The sequence below is a fragment of the Podarcis pityusensis genome, assembly GCF_964106645.2.
Source record: "Podarcis pityusensis genome assembly, chromosome: 13".
In the NCBI taxonomy this organism is placed as follows: domain Eukaryota; kingdom Metazoa; phylum Chordata; class Lepidosauria; order Squamata; family Lacertidae; genus Podarcis; species Podarcis pityusensis.
In genome coordinates, this window is record NC_138038.1 from 33,474,228 (window position 1) to 33,491,710 (window position 17,483).

Sequence of the window (17,483 nt, forward strand, 5' to 3'; positions counted from 1 at the left end):
TGTCTGCACTCTCCAGTCTCCGGCAGTAGAGTCACAGCTCCACCCCTGTACTTCCAGTACAGGTCAGATGACACTCTGAGCTAACATCCGGTGCTCAGTACAGAGAATAGACTGCCCCTTTTTCCCAACAGTACAGCTCCAGACAGCAACATCCTGTTTTGCATTCCAGCCACCTGCAGCTGGCTTTCGCATTGCTGCTTTTTCCTGACAGGATTAAGGACTCACTCTAGCTTGGCAAAAACACTCATTGTAAGAAGCAGGACCAGTGACAGGTGCATATGCGCCACTGAGGTGCAAAGATCCACCCAGCGCCCCCATACTAACTTTTATGGAGTTTTTGGCGGGAGGGGGGAGCCAAAGTTATTGACTTTTGTAAAGGAGGAACTCGCTCACCTGTAACAACGATGCAGCGGTGAAAAACTGCTTTCTTTCCTGATTCGTCAAGAATATTTGACACTATGGAGTAACAGAGCGACAGAGGCAGGGGGCGGGGATTTTTGTTTCATTGCTTTTAACTGCCAAGCGATCGAGAGGGACAGGTACATAGTAGATGTATATTTGGCGCCCCCCAGAATTTGGTGCCTGGGTACCCCTTGCACCCCTGGGTAAAGACAGCCCTGTACTGGTATGGCCTGGGGAGAGTTTTGAGGAACAGATAAAGAGGCCTAGAAAGCTGCATTTGGTCTCCAGGCCTGAGGTTCCAGACCACAGATTTAATTGACCACTACACATGAAACTACAGCTTAGAAATTACTATATTTATCTCTCCTTCTTAAATCTTTGTCTTTGTTCAGCTCGTGTATGGTTCTGCTCCAGTGATGAATGATAAAGCCCCGGGACTTTATTTCTTCCAGATGACCCCTAAGGAAACCCTTCAGTATTCAGGGATACTCTCTTTATTACTGCATTTTGGTTGGATATGGATTGGGGTCATTGTTATAGACACAGACAATGGAGAGAGATTTCTGCAAATTGCAGTTTCACAGTTCTCCCAGAAAGGCATTTGTTTTGCCTTCATGGAAGAGCTCCCCTTTGTAACTTCTTTAACTGAATTTGATGATAATTTGGAACACGGGTCAAAAATACACGCTAAAGCCATGAACAGCAAAGCCAATGTAATAGTGTTTTATGGAGAATCTAATGCTATGATGTATCTGAGATGGTTTCCATATCTGTCAAAAGAGGAACATGAGACAAATATATCAAGAGGGAAAGTGTGGATACTGACAGCCCAGATGGAGCTCACTTCATTGGCCTTTCAAAAGAATTGGGATACAGATATAATCTTTGGTGCTCTCTCTTTCACAATTCACACCACTGACCTACCAGCGTTCAAGCCATTTGTTGAGAGCATCAGTCCTTCCAGGACAAAAGGAGACAGTTTTATCAGAGACTTCTGGCAGCAGGCTTTTGGCTGTGTATTCCCAAATTCTGTTTTGGAGAGGGGAGATGGATACATTTGTACTGGCGATGAGAAACTGCAGAACCTTCCTGGAACGTTTTTTGAAGTGCGCATGACTGGTCACAGTTACAACATCTACAATGCTGTCTATGCTGTGGCCCATGCTTTGCATGCTATGGCCTTGTCTAGAGTGAAACACCGTGCAATAGTGGATGGAAGGGTTTTGAAATTTCAGAATCTCCAGATGTGGCAGGTAGGGGCATGAACATCATCATATAACTTTGCATGGTATCTTAGATCTTACAAAAGGCCCCCAAACAGTGTAGAAACCTATTCCTCATATTCTTCCTGTGCTCACATTATCATCACTCTTTCTCTCCAAATCATATTAAAGCTATAGAAAAGTAAAAGTATAGGGTGTTTATAAACATGTGCAATTTATGAAGCACAAATACTTGGGGAGTTTTTTGGAGCTGCAAATGGAATAGCAACTTTGCTGCAGAGCTTGGCAATCCAAATGACATTCTGTAACTAGGCTAGGAGTAACCTTTCTGTAGCTGTGAGAAAAAGCTGTAAAAATTTATGCCATAACATGACTTTCTCAGATAGTTGTTGTTGGCTGCTATCAAATTATTATAATTTATTATTTATTAAATTTGTATACTTTCCTGTACCTGTAGATTTCAGGACATTTCATGACATAAAATTACAATATAAAAAAAACCATAAAATACATCCCCACATAAAAGATTTAAAAAGGCATTGGGTGTCAATCATCCAAAGGTCTGGTTGAAGAGGAATGTTTTTGCCTGGCACCTAAAGATATATAATGAAGGCACCAGCCAAACCTCCCACACGCATTCCACAAACAGGGAACCACTGCAGCAAAGGCCTATTCTCATGTTGCCATCTTCTGGACCTCTCGTGGAGGAGGAACACAAAGAAGGGCCTCAGATGATGTTCTCAGGGTTCATATTGGATGCAGGTGGTTCTGTGTTCTAAGCCACTAAGCCTCTTGGGCTTGCCAGTCAAAAGGTCGGTGGTTCGAATCCCCGCAATGGAGTGAGCTCCTGTTGTTCGGTCCTAGCTCCTGCCAACCTAGCAGTTTGAAAGCACGCTAAAAAGTGCAAGTAGATAAATAAGTACCGCTGCAGCGGGAAGGTGAACGGCATTTCTGTGCTCTGCTCTGGTTCGCCAGAAGCAGCATGGTCATACTCTGCCGCCAGTACGCTCCACCCTTCCTCCCCTCTCCCCGGGAATGCCCTGGGGTGACACCCATAATAAGCCATGAACGGGCTCATTCCCGTGGACACATGTTCAGCGTTATTGTATGCAAATTCGGCCAACGCTAGTTTCTCCACCCAATCGTTCTGCCTCTCGCTGATGTAGCAGCGTAGGTATTGTTGGAGTATACTGTTCGCTCTTTCCGCTTGCCCGTTGGTCTCCGGGTGTCTCGCCGTCGAGAAGCTCACCTCGACTTGCAGCAGGCTCATGAGCTTCCTCCAGAACCAGGAAGTAAATTGTTTCCCGCGGTCGGATAAAACCCTCAAGGGGGCGCCATGCAGCCTGAATATGTGATCCACAAACAACCTGGCTGTTTCCTCTGCCGTCACCGCATGCAAGCAAGCAATGAAATGGCACATTTTTGTTAGTAGATCGACTACCACCATGACTGCCGTTTCCCCCCTTGACGTGGGCAAATCGGTCATGAAATCTATGGACACCACCTCCCATGGTCTTTCCGGCGTGGGTAAGGGTTCCAGTAACCCTGCGGGTGTAGCCCTCTCCCCCTTTGCCCGCTGGCAGCGGTCGCACCCCCATACATATTCCCGTACATCTTCCCTCACTCTTGGCCACCAGAACTGCCTGGTGACTAGCAACATGGTTTTGTCTTGACCAAAATGCCCCGCCGTCGGGTTGTCGTGGAGTTGTTTGAGCACCCTTCCCCTCAAGTTCTCCCCCAGTACGTACAGTGCTCCCTTGTAATACAGTACCCCTTCCTTCTCAAAACCACCATGGTTTTACCCTGCGTCCCTGAGTTCCCTGATTTTGGTTCGAGCAAACTCGTCGTCTCTCGTAAGTTCGGCTAGTTCTCGTCTCCCGACCAACACTCCCCCACACACCCATCGGTCCTCGGGGATCACGTGTCTGACTTCTGGCGGTCCCTCTCCTTCCATGTACTCCGGCTTCCGGGAGAGAGCATCTGCTCTTATGTTTTCCTCTCCCGGCACATACCGAATCTCGAAGAAAAACTTGGAGAACTCCTGTGCCCATCGCACCTGTCTCTGGTTGAGCACCCGCGCAGTCCTCCAGTATTCCAGGTTCTTATGGTCCGTACACACCTGGATCTTGTGCTGCGCCCCTATTAGCAAATGCCTCCAGCGTCGAAATGCTGCATAAATCGCAAGCAGTTCACGGTCATACACCGTGTGGTTTTGCTCCGACTTGCTCAGCTTCCTTGAGAAAAAGGCGCACGGTCTCCAGCTCGACTGGTGTCCCGGCTGTAGCAGTACCGCTCTGACGGCTCGGTCTGACGCGTCTGTCTCCAGCCTCATTGGCTTCTGCAGATCTACGTGCAGGAGCTGCTCTTCCGAAGCGAACGCCTTCTTCAGCCTTTCAAAGGATTGCTGTGCATCTTCTGTCCAGACGAACTTCCTTTTGCTACTGAGACAATCTGTGATGGGCGCGGTTAAGTGGGTGAAGTTCTTGATGAACTTCCGGTAGAAGTTGCTGAGTCCTAGGAACCTCTGCACGTCCTTCCGGGTTTTGGGGGTCTTCCATTCCAGCACCGCCTGCACCTTGCCGGGGTCCATAGCTAGGCCCTTGTCCGACAACCTGTACCCCAGGAACCCGACCTCTCGGGCGTGGAATTGGCACTTCTCCAGCTTGACCCACAACTGGTGCTTCTGTAGTCTCTTTAGCACTTCCTGGACGTCTCTGACATGTTGCTCCTCGTCGTGCGAATAGATTAACACGTCGTCCAAAAAGGCTACGCAGTTCTTGTACAGCAGGGGCCCCAACATGTGGTGCATGAAAGCTTGAAAACAGGCGGAGCCCGACTGTAATCCAAAAGGCATAACTAAGTACTCAAAGGCCCCCAAAGGGGTGAACATGGTGGTCTTCCATTCACCCCCCTCCCTCATCCTAATCAAATTGTATGCTCCCCGAAGGTCCAGCTGGGATCAAGTTGATTTGGCAGTCAAAGGGCCTATGGGGGAGTAGTCTATCCGCTTCCTTCTCACTGAAGACCTCCTGCAGATCAGCGTATTGTGGTGGTACCTCCCCTTTCTGCTCCACAGCCATTCCAGCCACCCTGGCCACGGCCATTCTCGGGGCTTCCCCCCCTAGACAGTGTTCCAAGCAGTGTGCTGACCCAAAGGTGACTGTCCGCTGATGCCATGCCACTACTGGATCATGTAGCGCCAGCCAGCTCATTCCTAATATGATTGGGGGTCCTGCCAGTGTGGCTACGTGAAAGGCAATGGTTTCTGTGTGTCTGGAAACCCTCATTCTCATGGGTGGAGTCTGGTGCGTCACTCCCCCCCCCCCAGCAGTTCTCTTCCATCAATAGTGGTCACCTGCAAGGGAAAATCTAGCGGCAGTAGGTGGAGCTGGTGCTCTAGCGCGAAGTCTTTGCTGAAAAAATTGCAAGAACTGCCTGAATCCAGCAGCGCCTTCACTTTAACTGGGTGCCTGTTTGGGAGTTCTAGTACCACCTCTATGGCTATAGCTGCTTTGGGGGGGTCTGGCTGGGGCACTTTTAGTGGTTGCTGGCCTGGCTGCTGTGCCCCATGATTGGCAGCCAAGCGTTGGCATTTCCCTTCCCCTGCTCCTTTTCCCCCTCCTCCTCACAGCCAGCTGCTCCCACCATCCCTTGCCAAGCCTTTCTTTGAGGGCAGACCCTGGCAAAATGTCCTGGCTGTTGGCAGAGGAAACACTTCTTGGCTGTTTTCCTGTCCCTTCCCTCCTTCTTGCGAACTTCGCTGGAGTTTGAAACCCCGCTCGCGCGTGCGCCATCGATTTCCATTGGCTCCACTGGCTGGGAAGGCTGCCTCGGTATTTCAGGAATGCGGTTGTCATGCCAACGCTCTCCTCTCCCTTCCCGCTTCTCTTGAGCCCGCGCCTCTTGGCGTACACCAATCGCAAGCACAGCCTTGGTCAGCTGATCCATCGGTTGCGGGCGGGGCGCGCGGGAAAGCTCGTCCTTCACCGATGGGGCTAATCCTTCCTCAAACAACATTTGCACGGGTTCCGAGTCCAGATCCCACCCAAGTCTGTGGATAATCATCGCAAAACGTGACCAGTACTCTCTAACTGATTGGATCCCCTGCTTGCAAGCCATCAGTTCCCGGCGAGTCACACTTTGCTCCACTTGACTGGAAAACATAGTATCCATGGCGCCAAAAAATTTCCTAAGGTCTTTTAAGGCAGCGTTCTGCGTTGCCATTAAGGGCCTGATCCATTCCCTGGCCGCATCTTGAAGATGCCCTACAACATAAGCCACCCGCTCGCCATCGTCAGCAAAGTCATCATACTGCAGTTCCAAAGCGTACAGTGGTGCCTCGCAAGACGAAATTAATTCGTTCCGCAAGTCTCTTCGTCTTGCGAGTTTTTCGTCTTGCGATGCACGGTTTCCCATAGGAATGCATTGAAAATCAATCAATGCGTTCCTAGGGAAACCGCCTTCAGACCAGGTCCGGGGACAGTCTGTCCCCGGACCTCTTCTGAAGGCTGGGGGGGGGGACAAGGGCTTTTCTTCCCACCCCCAGCATTTTAAAAAACCCCAGGACAGCGGAGGACTTCTCCGCTGTCCGGGCGATCTTAAAATGCTGGCGGGCGGCATTTTAAAATCGCCCCGGACAGCGGAGGACTTCTCCGCTGTCCGGGGCGATGTAAAAGCCCCTGGGAAGGCAGGCAGGGGGGACAAAGACTTTCACCCCCCGCCCGCCTTCAGAAGGTGTTCCCGCCCCCCGCCCCGCTTCGGAACAGTGTTACGAAGTGGGGCGGCTGGGGCAGGTGTTCCCGGCCCCCCGCCCCGCTTCGGAACAGCGTTCCGAAGTGGGGCGGCTGGGGCAGGTGTTCCCGCCCCCCGCCCCGCTTCGGAACAGCGTTCCGAAGTGGGGCGGCTGGGGCAGGTGTTCCCGCCCCCCCCGCCCCGCTTCGGAACAGCGTTCCGAAGTGGGGCGGCTGGGGCAGGTGTTCCCGCCCCCCGCCCCGCTTCAAAACAGCGTTTTAAAATGCTGGGGGTCGGCAGTGAACGCTTCGCTCCCGACCCCCAGCATTTTAAAATCTCCCCGGGACAGCAGAGACTTCTCTGCTGTCCCTGGGAGATTTTAAAATGCTGGGGGTCGGCATCGAACGCTTCGCTCCCGCCCGCCAGCATTTTAAGATCGCCCGGGGCAGGCGGGGGGAAGGCAGGCGGGGGGGAGCAAAGACTTTTGCCCCCCGCCGGCCTTCAGAAGAGGTCCTCTTCTGAAGGCCGGCTGTGGGCGAAAGTCTTTGCTCCCGACCGCCAGCATTTCCCTATGGGCTTTCGTCTTGCGATGCAAGCCCATAGGGAAATTCGTCTTGCGAAGCGCCTCCAAAACAGAAAACCCTTTCGTCTTGCGGGTTTTCCGTCTTGCGAGGCATTCGTCTTGCGGGGCACCACTGTACTGTACCTCCGTTCTGAACGCATTATAGTCTCGGGGGTTCCCCCCAAACTTGTGCACCAGTCCTGGTACCTTCCTTGCGATGGGGGTGGGGCTCCCCTGGGCATCCTGAGTCCGTCTTTCGTCCAGCCGCGCCATCAACAGAGCAACCTGCCGTTCCAAATCTTGGTTTCTCTCCTCCAGATTTGGCACTGCCGCTGCTCCCTCCTGGGCGCCTGCTCCACTGGTTTGACTCATGGTGCTGCCTGTCTTGTTGTTGTGCACAAGCAACGTCAAGGACTGACGGATTGCTGTAATGGGAATTTGCGTAAGTTGCTCGTGCGTAAGTTGCCGCCACTCTTGTCCAGGTTGCCTGGATAAACCTTTCCCTGGCTGGACAGCCCTGACGCTGCGGCTGTCTCAGTCACTGGCAGAATCCGTCAGTGGGCGTTTCCCGAACTTCTTCCAACATAAAAGTTCCTTGACGGATAGTCTCCGCCTAGCCTCCCTGCGCGGAAGTCTTCTGCGCAGGGTGGGTGTGGGCAGCGGAGGACCCGTGCTCTCCCCGCTGGTCTCTGGTGAAGAGTCCTGGAGCCATCTCTCCGAAGCCCGCCTCTGCCCGCCTTTCTCCCTGGTGTAACGCTGATTTCCTTCCCCGGCCGATGAGTCCCCTCTCTCCCTGCTGGGCCCTTCTCCGGCATCGCTTGGGAGCCTTTCCTCCACTCCTGGCTGTGATGGCAGTTCCCTGACATCGTGCTGGCCACATGACCCAGAACGCTGTCTATGGAGAAACACCAGCTCCCTTGGCCTGAAAGCAAGATTAGTGCCACAACATCATAGTCACCTTTGACTGGACTTAACCATCCAGGGGTCCTTTACCTTTTTACCTATAGAGAGAAGTGGTTGTTGAGGTATTGCGATCCTGAACAATTAAACAGACTTTGAATCGGAACTGGAAACTAATTGGCAGCCTGTGCAATCAGGCCATATGCTCAAAACATCTTGCTCCACTGAGCAACCTGGCCACTGATTTCTGCACTAGCTGAAATTTCTGAACCATCTTCAGCTTGTCTTTCTTCTTTGTGGTCTCTAAACTTACAGCATGAGCAGCCTACATTCATGTAATTTTGTGGATTCACATAGCGATTCCCCCACCCCATTCCATGGCAGCATTCTGATGCCACAATTAGACCTTAATTTGCAAAATCCATCTCTAGAGATTATTAAATTGTTGCCTTTTCTTTTCCAATCTAGCTCCATCAATTTTTGAGAAGTGTCTCATTTAACAACAGTGCTGGGAACAGGATTTCTTTTGACCATAATTTGGAATTATTAGCAGAATTTGATGTTATCAATTGGATAGTTTCCTCAAATCAAACCTTTCACAGAGTGAAAATTGGGACTGTGGATCCTGACAGACCTTCAGACCGAGTCCTGACCATAAATGAAGATGCCATCACATGGCACAAGTGGTTTAACCAGGTAGGATCTGACTGTTGGCAGCTCTGGAGATCTCCCATTTTTGAATAGTACTGCCTCTCTGTGTGGAAGTGCAAAGCAAATTTCTGTGAACAATTGTAATCTCTCTTTTAACAATTATGTTAGAAACTAGCCTTCTGTACTGCACAATAAATTTAAGCAAATTGGGTATCACCCAATCAGTTTTCCAAAATCTGTCAAATATCCGAGAAGTGAATGTGGATAAAAATAACAGAGTAATTATTATTATTATTATTATTATTATTATTATTATTATTATTAATTTATTTAAAAATGTTATAGAAAACAATGAACTTGTAAAGGAAAAAATAATATGATGCATTGGAGTATATTGAATATTATGTTAAACAGAAGGTTCTTAATCCTATTTGTAAAATACATTGTGTTTTAAATAAATATAATTTGAATTCTGAAATACTGTTCAAGGGGCAGACAGGGGTAATTTATGCTTATGTTTACATGTATACCTTAATCAATATTACTTTTGTTATACAGTTTGGCATGAAAAATAAACAGCAACAAAATAAACAAATAATGTGTTATAAATATAGGCATAATACTACAAAATATACAAGCTTTGAATTGCAACTTGTAAGATCAGACCGATTCATACATGAATGAAATGCCTTCTTGCTATAGAGAGTCCTGGGGTGGGGGGACGGGGACTAAATATGGTTAATAATTTCAAACTATGTATTCTCATTAGGCACAGCCTCTTTCTGTCTGTACAGAGAGTTGCCATCCTGGTTTTAGGAAGAAAGGGAGGGAGTCGGAGGCATCTTGCTGCTATGATTGCATCCCTTGCCCAGAAGGAGAGATTTCCAACCAGGAGGGTATGAAATATATTATTTAGGTTTATCAAAAGAATGGGTGTTATTCAGAGGAGTGTGCTTATAACCGTGAATGCTTCAAGGTTACTTTTTTGTTCTTTGAGTGATAGGTTTTGTTAAATGGTTTGGTGAATTGGATCTAAGAAGAAGCTGGTCCATGTGGTATCATTTGGACCTGCTGATTGTAAAGAAATTAATTCAATTAAAATTGCAATGCATTTTTACTAGTGCTGCTCTGCCGATATCTAACTAAAGAAAGCACCATTCAAAGATGTTATTGAGGTACACCTCAAAATCGGGATAATCAAATTAGTGTTGCTCCTTGACTATAAACTACAAATTGCCTGTTTTTTTGTTATGTTATGTTTTGTTTTTAAAAAGAAAAGCCCATAAACAGTGAAATTTGCAGCTATATTTTGCTTTAGCAGCTATCATTCATGTTTTGTGAATGGCACTGCAACAGGCTTTTACTTCAGTCTTTCTTTAAACTGTTCTTGGATTCTGCAGGGGGTGAACAAAAGTTCCCCCTTTAATGATCATGGGTCTCCTGCCACATTTAGGTTGGCACTGTAATCTCAGGCTGCTTAATACATCATTGTTTTTAGTACTAACAATGCTGCTTAATATCACTGAGGCTCTAAACCACATTTGAGAGTACCAGCACTGAACATATATGAATTTGACTGCATGAAAGAAACATTTTTATGCATCGTCTTGAAATGTTATGGCGTATTTGTAAAATAAAGATCTTGGCTTTTCTATTTCAGACATGAATGACTGCATTAAATGTGCTGATGAAAAGTATCCAAGCAAAAATCAGGATTTATGTATTCCTAAATCTGTAACCTATTTGTCATATGGGGACCTCTTAGGACTTGGCTTAACCTGTTTCGCTCTAGCCTTTTCTTTCACCACTGCTCTGGTGCTAGCAATATTTATAAAACACCATGACACTCCCATCGTCAAAGCCAACAACCAGAACCTCACCTACACTCTCCTAATCTCTCTCCTGCTCTGCTTCCTTTGTGCACTGCTATTCATTGGGAAACCGCAGAAGATTATGTGTCTCCTCCGACAAACTGCTTTTAGCATCATCTTCTCCGTGGCTGTTTCTTGTGTGTTGGCCAAAACTACCACAGTGGTCCTGGCTTTCATAGCCACCAAACCTGGATCTAGGATGAGAAAATGGGTAGGGAAGAGGCTAGCCAACTCCATTGTGCTTTTCTGCTCTATTATTCAAACTGGTATCTGTGCTGTGTGGTTGGCAACCTCTCCCCCCTTCCCAGAAGTAGACATGTACTCAGTGAGTAAAGAAGTTGTATTGGAATGTAATGAAGGGTCTGTGGCTATGTTTTACAGTGTACTGGGCTACATGGGCTTCCTGGCAATTGCCAGCTTCACTGTGGCCTTTTTTGCCAGGAAGTTACCTGACAGTTTCAATGAAGCCAAGTTCATCACTTTCAGCATGTTGGTGTTTTGCAGTGTTTGGTTATCCTTTATTCCAGCTTATATGAGCTCTAAGGGCAAATACATGGTTGCTGTGGAGATCTTCGCTATCTTAGCCTCCAGTGGTGGTCTTCTGGGTTGCATCTATCTTCCAAAATGTTATCTTATTGTGTTGAGGCCTGAGCTGAACAACAGGGAACATTTAATAAGGAGAAAATTGTGAAGATTCTGATGGAGGGGAAAGTGGTGTCCATTGAGCTTTCAGCAGCTTTTCTTGAAATTCAGAAGCCCTTATATAGAGTTTGGAATTCTGTGCTCACCATAGATGGAGAAATCTTTCATTTCCAGTTGTTTAACCTTCCCGTTCTTTGAAGGACAGCCATTCATATGTATATGTTCCATGTGATTCTTTCCAAATGCAATATTTCTTCTCAATCTCTGTGATTCTGTTCACTCATTTGTTATATTTTTTAAATAAAAACTTCATCGCTGGTGAGGGTTCTTATTTGCACTACAACAAAGCTAGAGTAAATTAGTTTCAAAGCACTATATCCCTAGTTTTTATTGTTCCAATCCCAATCAGGTTTCATGCAACATGGAGGAATTTAAAGGTGCTCTGCTGCATCTTTTCCCTGTTCGGTCAGATATCAGTAAATTCAGTAAACAGCACTAAAGAAAACGAAGCAGTACACTGCAATGTGTAAATGTGGGATATAAGTTCCTTTTCACCCCACCACTGTTCTACCAAATCTATAGAAACCCATTTCCACCCCACCCCCGCCACCATATATTTTAACTTGAATGAATGAATGAATGAATCTTTATTTGCCTCAGCCATCAGCCGTAGCAATAAAACAACAATACAATATACAGAGAATAGAAATACAAATAAAAAGTTGATTATATAAAATACATTTTAGGGTTTTGAATCAATAGTCAAGTAGCGGATCTTATTCTAATTGCCCCAGCTAAAAACCTTGCAACCTTTTGTGTCACCTGCTCATCTTGATCTGCCAAGAGAAAGGATAGTGTGGCAGTGGCTGGGCAACCCGTAATGGACAATAAAAAGGGGTGATAACCTCATTGCTCAAGTCTTTATAAAGAGTGCAAGCCAGAAGACATGTGTCACTGATTCAGTACTGCCATCTCCACAGGGACATAAGCGTTTTTCGTGTGGAAACTGTTGGAATCGTCCTTCAAGTACAGCCGAGGGCAATATATTCAAACTTGTGAGAGTAAAAGCGCATCTATGTTTTACAATTGCTAGGTTATGCAGATAAGGTGCCAGAGAGTTTAATAGGAAGGTGGAAAATAGTCATGCTATGGGCAAAATTTCCTTATTGTGGCCAAGTTGTTCTAGCGCTCGATATCATTTAGGCACAGACAAATTAGACTGATTGCTTTACTAAAACCCAAAGTGAGTAGCTGTTGTGGTGATAAGCCACAAGAGTGAAGTTTTTGATACACAATTTTAGACCAGGCACTCTTGTGACAATCTTGCAGCACTAGGGATATTAGACCGGAGGGATTTGAGTTTAGGCAAAGCCAATAGTTAAGTGTCCTGTGCCAGATCGGTAATTCTCCCGAGGGAAGATTAGCCTCTTGGTGCAATGATGCATTTGGGGCACAGGGTGGTACTTGATACTAAAAAAAAATCTTTTAATCCACCAGTACCTGTGGTAATTTAAGTGTGGTTCCAAAAGAGCATAGACACCTCTTTTTGAAAGTGAATTAATCAAATATTTATTTCAATTTTACAAAACAATTATTTAAAAATGGATGGTTATGTTTAATGAAAAGGATACAATGTAAAAACAACAACTCTCAATTCAGTTATTATGATTCAGAATGTTTAAGAGGCTGCTGTTTCTTTAACAAAAAGGGGGATAGCTATGAGAGTTTCATTCCCCACAATTCAGATCCATAGCCAATTACACTGACTCAACTCCATTTAACACCGTGTTCACTAGGTCCTGATAACTGCATTTGCAAGTCTTCTCATAAAAAAACCTTAATTTAAATATTTATTCTAATAAACATCATTTTGTATGCAGTTTTTACTAATATACTCATGGGGGGGGGAATCCCCTAATTTTTTTTGTTATTTTTGCTAACATATGTATTTTTAAACAGCTTTCGGTTCATTCTATACAACAAAGTGTATAGGAAGAAGGGTTTCTTCCTGCAGGCTTCTTCTTCTGGAGGCTGATTTCTTGAAACTCTTTTTGATTTCCTGTATTCTAGATGTTCTTAACTCTTCTTTTTCATGTTTTCAAAAATGGTTTAACTGGAGGCCTTACTAAAACCTTAAGTAAAAGCATGGGCTGTTGGTGGTTGGGAGGCATTTGTCTGATGCCTTGCTATTTTCTTAATACCTAAATGCCATAGTATTCTACACAGCATAAGGAATAGCTTAATAAAGTTAAATATCAATAAAAGAGCTGTTCAATTGAGGCAGCAAGGGTAAAAACAAGCTAACATCCAGCTGGTGGCAGCAGTGAAATTTGGAAGGCAGGGTTCAGTTGCCTCCATTCCCTCTGAGAGTACAGGCTGCATCCCAAACTACCCCAACTCCTGGTGTTGTGGAAAGTCCATTTTAATTATGCTTGCAGCTTACAATGGAAAAGCAATGACTGGGTCATGCTAGGAACAACCCATGTGGCTCATCGATCCCTGTAGTTTTGAAAAGAAGGCTACTCCTATCATGAAAGAAGTTACTTTTGTCTCTAGCTCCAGAGCACAGCATTATTTCTGGTGTTATTTTTTTCTTGTATACCATTCCAAACACATTGTCAGATGTGACAAACATAATTTATTCAACAATTCCATTGGGAACCCCAAGAGTGGAACCCATGACCACCTCCCTCTTTAATTACTATCAAATGCCTAGTAATTCATTCTTCTTGTCCAGCTCCCTGTGGGATTCATGAGCCACAAACAAGATTTACAGCAAACACTGTTAAGCAAAGGCAACCAAGACTGTTATAAATATACTTCAAGGCTCAAATAAAGAAGGCTGTTAGTCATCAATACACTATATATAGTGTTGTAAAAGAAAATAGCAGAATTTCCGTGTAAAAAATAAAATTATCCTTGTAGTGAGGATGGTGGTTTTAGTAGTCTTCCTGCTGGCACTGCTTCCTCACAAGTTATGGACATCTCATGCTGCTAAATGTAGGGTTTGTGGTCCACGTTACCCACAACACATGTACCATCGGTCAGGAGACCTCATCATTGGTGGCATTGCAACTCATGGTAGCTTTTTCGACAGTTCAATAGCTTTCACTGAAGACCCTCCACCAGCATTGCTTGAAGATTTCTTGTAAGCACTTATTCTTTATTTGTTTTAATCTCTTTGTATTTTGTCACTGAAATGAGCAGTGGTAGAACTACAGTCTATAAACAGTGGCTTCTTGTCTTAGATGTATAAAAAGCTAATACATTAATAGAATGCTGAAATGGAAACCCCCCCCCCGGGGGGGATACATTTAAGCCTTTAGAAGTTATTTTATTTCTCTTCACTATATCTTTCATTGGCTGTGTTACCAAAATTTTGCTGTGATTTCTTTCTTAGAATCATAGAATCATAGAGTTGGAAGAGACCACAAGGGCCATCGAGTCCAACCCCCTGCCAAGCAGGAAACACCACCAGAGCACTCCTGACATATGGTTGTCAAGCCTCTGCTTAAAGACCTCCAAAGAGGGGAGACTCCACCACACTCCTTGGCAGCAAATTCCACTGTCGAACAGCTCTTACTGTCAGGAAGTTCTTCCTAATGTTTAGGTGGAATCTTCTTTCTTCTTTCTTCTTATTTGTTCCATCATATCTCTCACTTCTTTCTATTCTCACACTTTTGTTCTGCTATCTTAGCACAGGGCATATTAGACTCATGTTATCAAGAAACCCTATTGTAAAGTGTATCCCTTAGTGTTTAAGTCTCAGAAACATCATTCTGCACATGATTGTGCAGTGCAAGTGTTTATGGAAGCATGGCAGAGGAAGTGAACAATAACACTAGATAGTCTCATGAACAGAAGGTGTAAGTGTAAAAAAAGGGGAAGGGTAGGAGAGCCTACTTAATGTTGGTTCAAGGAAAAAAGTACAAAGAGGGAGAATTTCCTTTGATGCCAAGAGCCAAGTTTGAGGCAAGTACTATTTGGTGAGAGAACCTCAGAAGAGATTTTAATTCACAAAATAGGCAGCAAAGTAAAGAGTGGAAATATAGGCTCTAAATTGTTTAGGATTCACCTTTCCAAGGGAGTTCCAAAATTGCCCTTTATAAAAGTTCCTTTCAAAGATTCCCTCTTCCCCAGCATAGGAAAAGACCACATGTGGAAAGTTTTTTTTAAAAAAATGCTTACTTAACAAACTCTCCACAGGTCAAATTAATGTGCTGTTGCATATATGAGTCAGAAATGCTGCAAAGGGAGTAAGATGTGGCTTTATAACCAACTGATCAAAGTTTATAAATTATTGGTATAAGAACATGAAAATGGCTGGTGACAGCTGTGTGGCTGAGCTGGAGCAACCATCTCAGACGGCATTGCATGCTGAATTCTCAGGTAGACTGGGAGGAGGAACAAAGGCTTGATTACCGATTTCCTCCTCAGGCAAGGGGAAGTGACAAAGCTACTTACCCCCAAGGTAAGGGGAAGTGACTCACATGCTAGCTAGGAGAACCATCAGTTACTTATCAACTAGTTAAAGCTCAGAAACGGTCCTTCTTGTTTCTCTAAACCTTCCAGTTAAACCCTTTCACCATTACACAGGCATTCCCATTTTCAGTGTGAATTAAACCAATTGTACTTAACAAAGTGCTTCATCTATTGTTAGGCTCTCTGCTTTCTGTCCGAGCAGTCCCAATGGGCAGCACCTACCACTGCTCCTGGGAAACAGAAACAAACCACAGCTTGCTTTTGTATATGCAGGCTGGGCACAAAATCACAATTTGTCATCTCACAATTTGGCTCGAGATGGTAATAGAATAATAATAATGAGGAAGAAGATTCAGAACATAGTGGTTTATTATTATTATGATTTAGGTGTGGAATAGTTTGATACAGAATGCAACTTTCATTCTAGTGCAGTGCCAAAGAATTACCAACACATTCTGGCCCTGGAATTTGCAGTGAATGAGATAAATGAAGACCCTCTGATCCTACCCAATATCACCTTAGGCTTCAACATCTATGACAGCTATTTCAAGGCAAAGCAGACCTACTATTCTACAATGCTACTTTTATCTACATTGGAGAGATTTGTTCCGAACTACAAATGTGACATCCAGAATAAGCTGACTGCAGTGATTGGAGGACTAGACTCCAAAATCTCTGTTGCAATTGCAAATATCCTCGATATCTATAAGATTCCACAGGTAGGTAAGGCACACATGCTCATTTGTATGTGGGAATAGTGCATAATTAATTTTATTTATTTATTATTTATTTATTTATTTATTTATTTATTTCAGATATGTATATAATGGTTAATGCTTGGATTTTTTATGGATGTACATAAATAATAATTAGAATTAGAATTCATCATAGAACCAAAAACATTGCTTTTCATGCTTTTAAATGTTTTGTGGAATAGAAAAGATTTTAAAGTGCAAAGGAAGCAGGGACAGAGCAAGAAGGGAGGTCCACTACCCAAGTGTTGGGGGAATTTTGGGGTTCAAGCCCAATGTCTTTGGCTGTCTGGAACAGTCAACAGAATCCAGACACCAATTTTTCATAAAATGAGACATTTGTTTCGGCAATGAGACATAGGTGGATACAATTGTGCAAGGTCTCCTGTTTGTAGGCATTGCACACCATAATACATTGCAGTAAACACTGCACATATATATTTATATCTTTTAAAAAATATTTGTTTCTGACTGCTTGTGAAAGAGCATGAGTTCTGAGGAAATACACTAAGTTCTTTCCCCAACCATAAAAGGAATTTGCTTAGACCCTATTGGCTTTTGGTCAGCCCTGTATCTTTAGCATGGGATAATAACCACTGACTTTATGAGGTTGGCGTACACTTTGTGTCTTAATGTCAGGGCTGGAGAACCTTTTTCAGCCAAAGGGCCTTATATTCTTGTACGCAAAATTTTGAGGGCCACATGGTGGTGGTGGGCTGGGAAAGAATAAGAAGTCAGTGAATCAATGAATGTAAAGTTTAACTTTGTAGTGTAGGCTAGTTTCGAGACAAAGAGGCATTATCATAGATTAAGGACTCACTCTAGCTAGGCAAAAACACTCATTGTAAGAAGCAGGGCCAGTGGCAGGTGTGGCCTGGGGGAGAGTTCTGAGTTCTGAGTTCTGAGACACAGATAAAGAGGCCTAGAAAGCTGCTTTTGGTGCCTAGGCCTGAGTTTCCAGACCAGTGGGTGGCACTGTGGTCTAAACCACAGAGTCTAGGGCTTGCCGATCAGAAGGTCGGTGGTTCGAATCCCTGCGACAGGGTGAGCTCCCATTGTTCGGTCCCAGCTCCTACCAACCTAGCAGTTCTAAAGCATGTCAACGGGCAAGTAGATCAATAGGTACCACTCTGGCGGGAAGGTAAATGGCATTTCCGTGTGCTGCTCTGGTTCGCCAGAAGCAGCTTAGTCATGCTGGCCACATGAACCGGAAGCTGTACGCCAGCTCCCTCAGCCAGTAAAGCGAGATGAGCGCTGCAACCCCAGA

The 17,483-nt window shown here is 45.0% G+C and overlaps 2 protein-coding genes across 2 annotated transcripts in view; both read left to right on the forward strand.

Moving 5' to 3' along the window:
- Positions 1-806: 806 nt before the first annotated feature.
- LOC308461602 (vomeronasal type-2 receptor 26-like) lies at positions 807-11,937 on the forward strand. Its single transcript, XM_080978647.1, has 4 exons — positions 807-1,655; positions 8,287-8,514; positions 9,239-9,365; positions 10,130-11,937. The coding sequence occupies exons 1-4, from the start codon at positions 819-821 to the stop codon at positions 11,029-11,031; spliced, it is 2,094 nt and encodes a 697-aa protein (XP_080834773.1). The 5' UTR covers positions 807-818; the 3' UTR covers positions 11,032-11,937.
- Positions 11,938-13,888: 1,951 nt separating this feature from the next.
- LOC308460868 (uncharacterized protein) overlaps positions 13,889-17,483 on the forward strand; it is a 30,208-nt gene continuing 26,613 nt past the window's right edge. The window contains exons 1-2 of the mRNA XM_080977402.1: positions 13,889-14,130; positions 15,892-16,183. Coding sequence (XP_080833528.1) covers positions 13,913-14,130; positions 15,892-16,183 — 510 coding nt within the window. The 5' untranslated portion in view covers positions 13,889-13,912. The remainder of the gene's footprint in view (positions 14,131-15,891; positions 16,184-17,483) is intronic.

Excerpts from the sequence above, each read along its gene's own strand:
- LOC308461602 (XM_080978647.1), top strand. The coding sequence starts at position 819 with ATGAATGATAAAGCCCCGGGACTTTATTTCTTCCAGATGACCCCTAAG. Across the intron at positions 8,515-9,238 it reads GGCACAAGTGGTTTAACCAG|GCACAGCCTCTTTCTGTCTG; the intron begins GTAGGATCTGAC and ends TATTCTCATTAG. Across the intron at positions 9,366-10,129 it reads AGAGATTTCCAACCAGGAGG|ACATGAATGACTGCATTAAA; the intron begins GTATGAAATATA and ends TTTCTATTTCAG.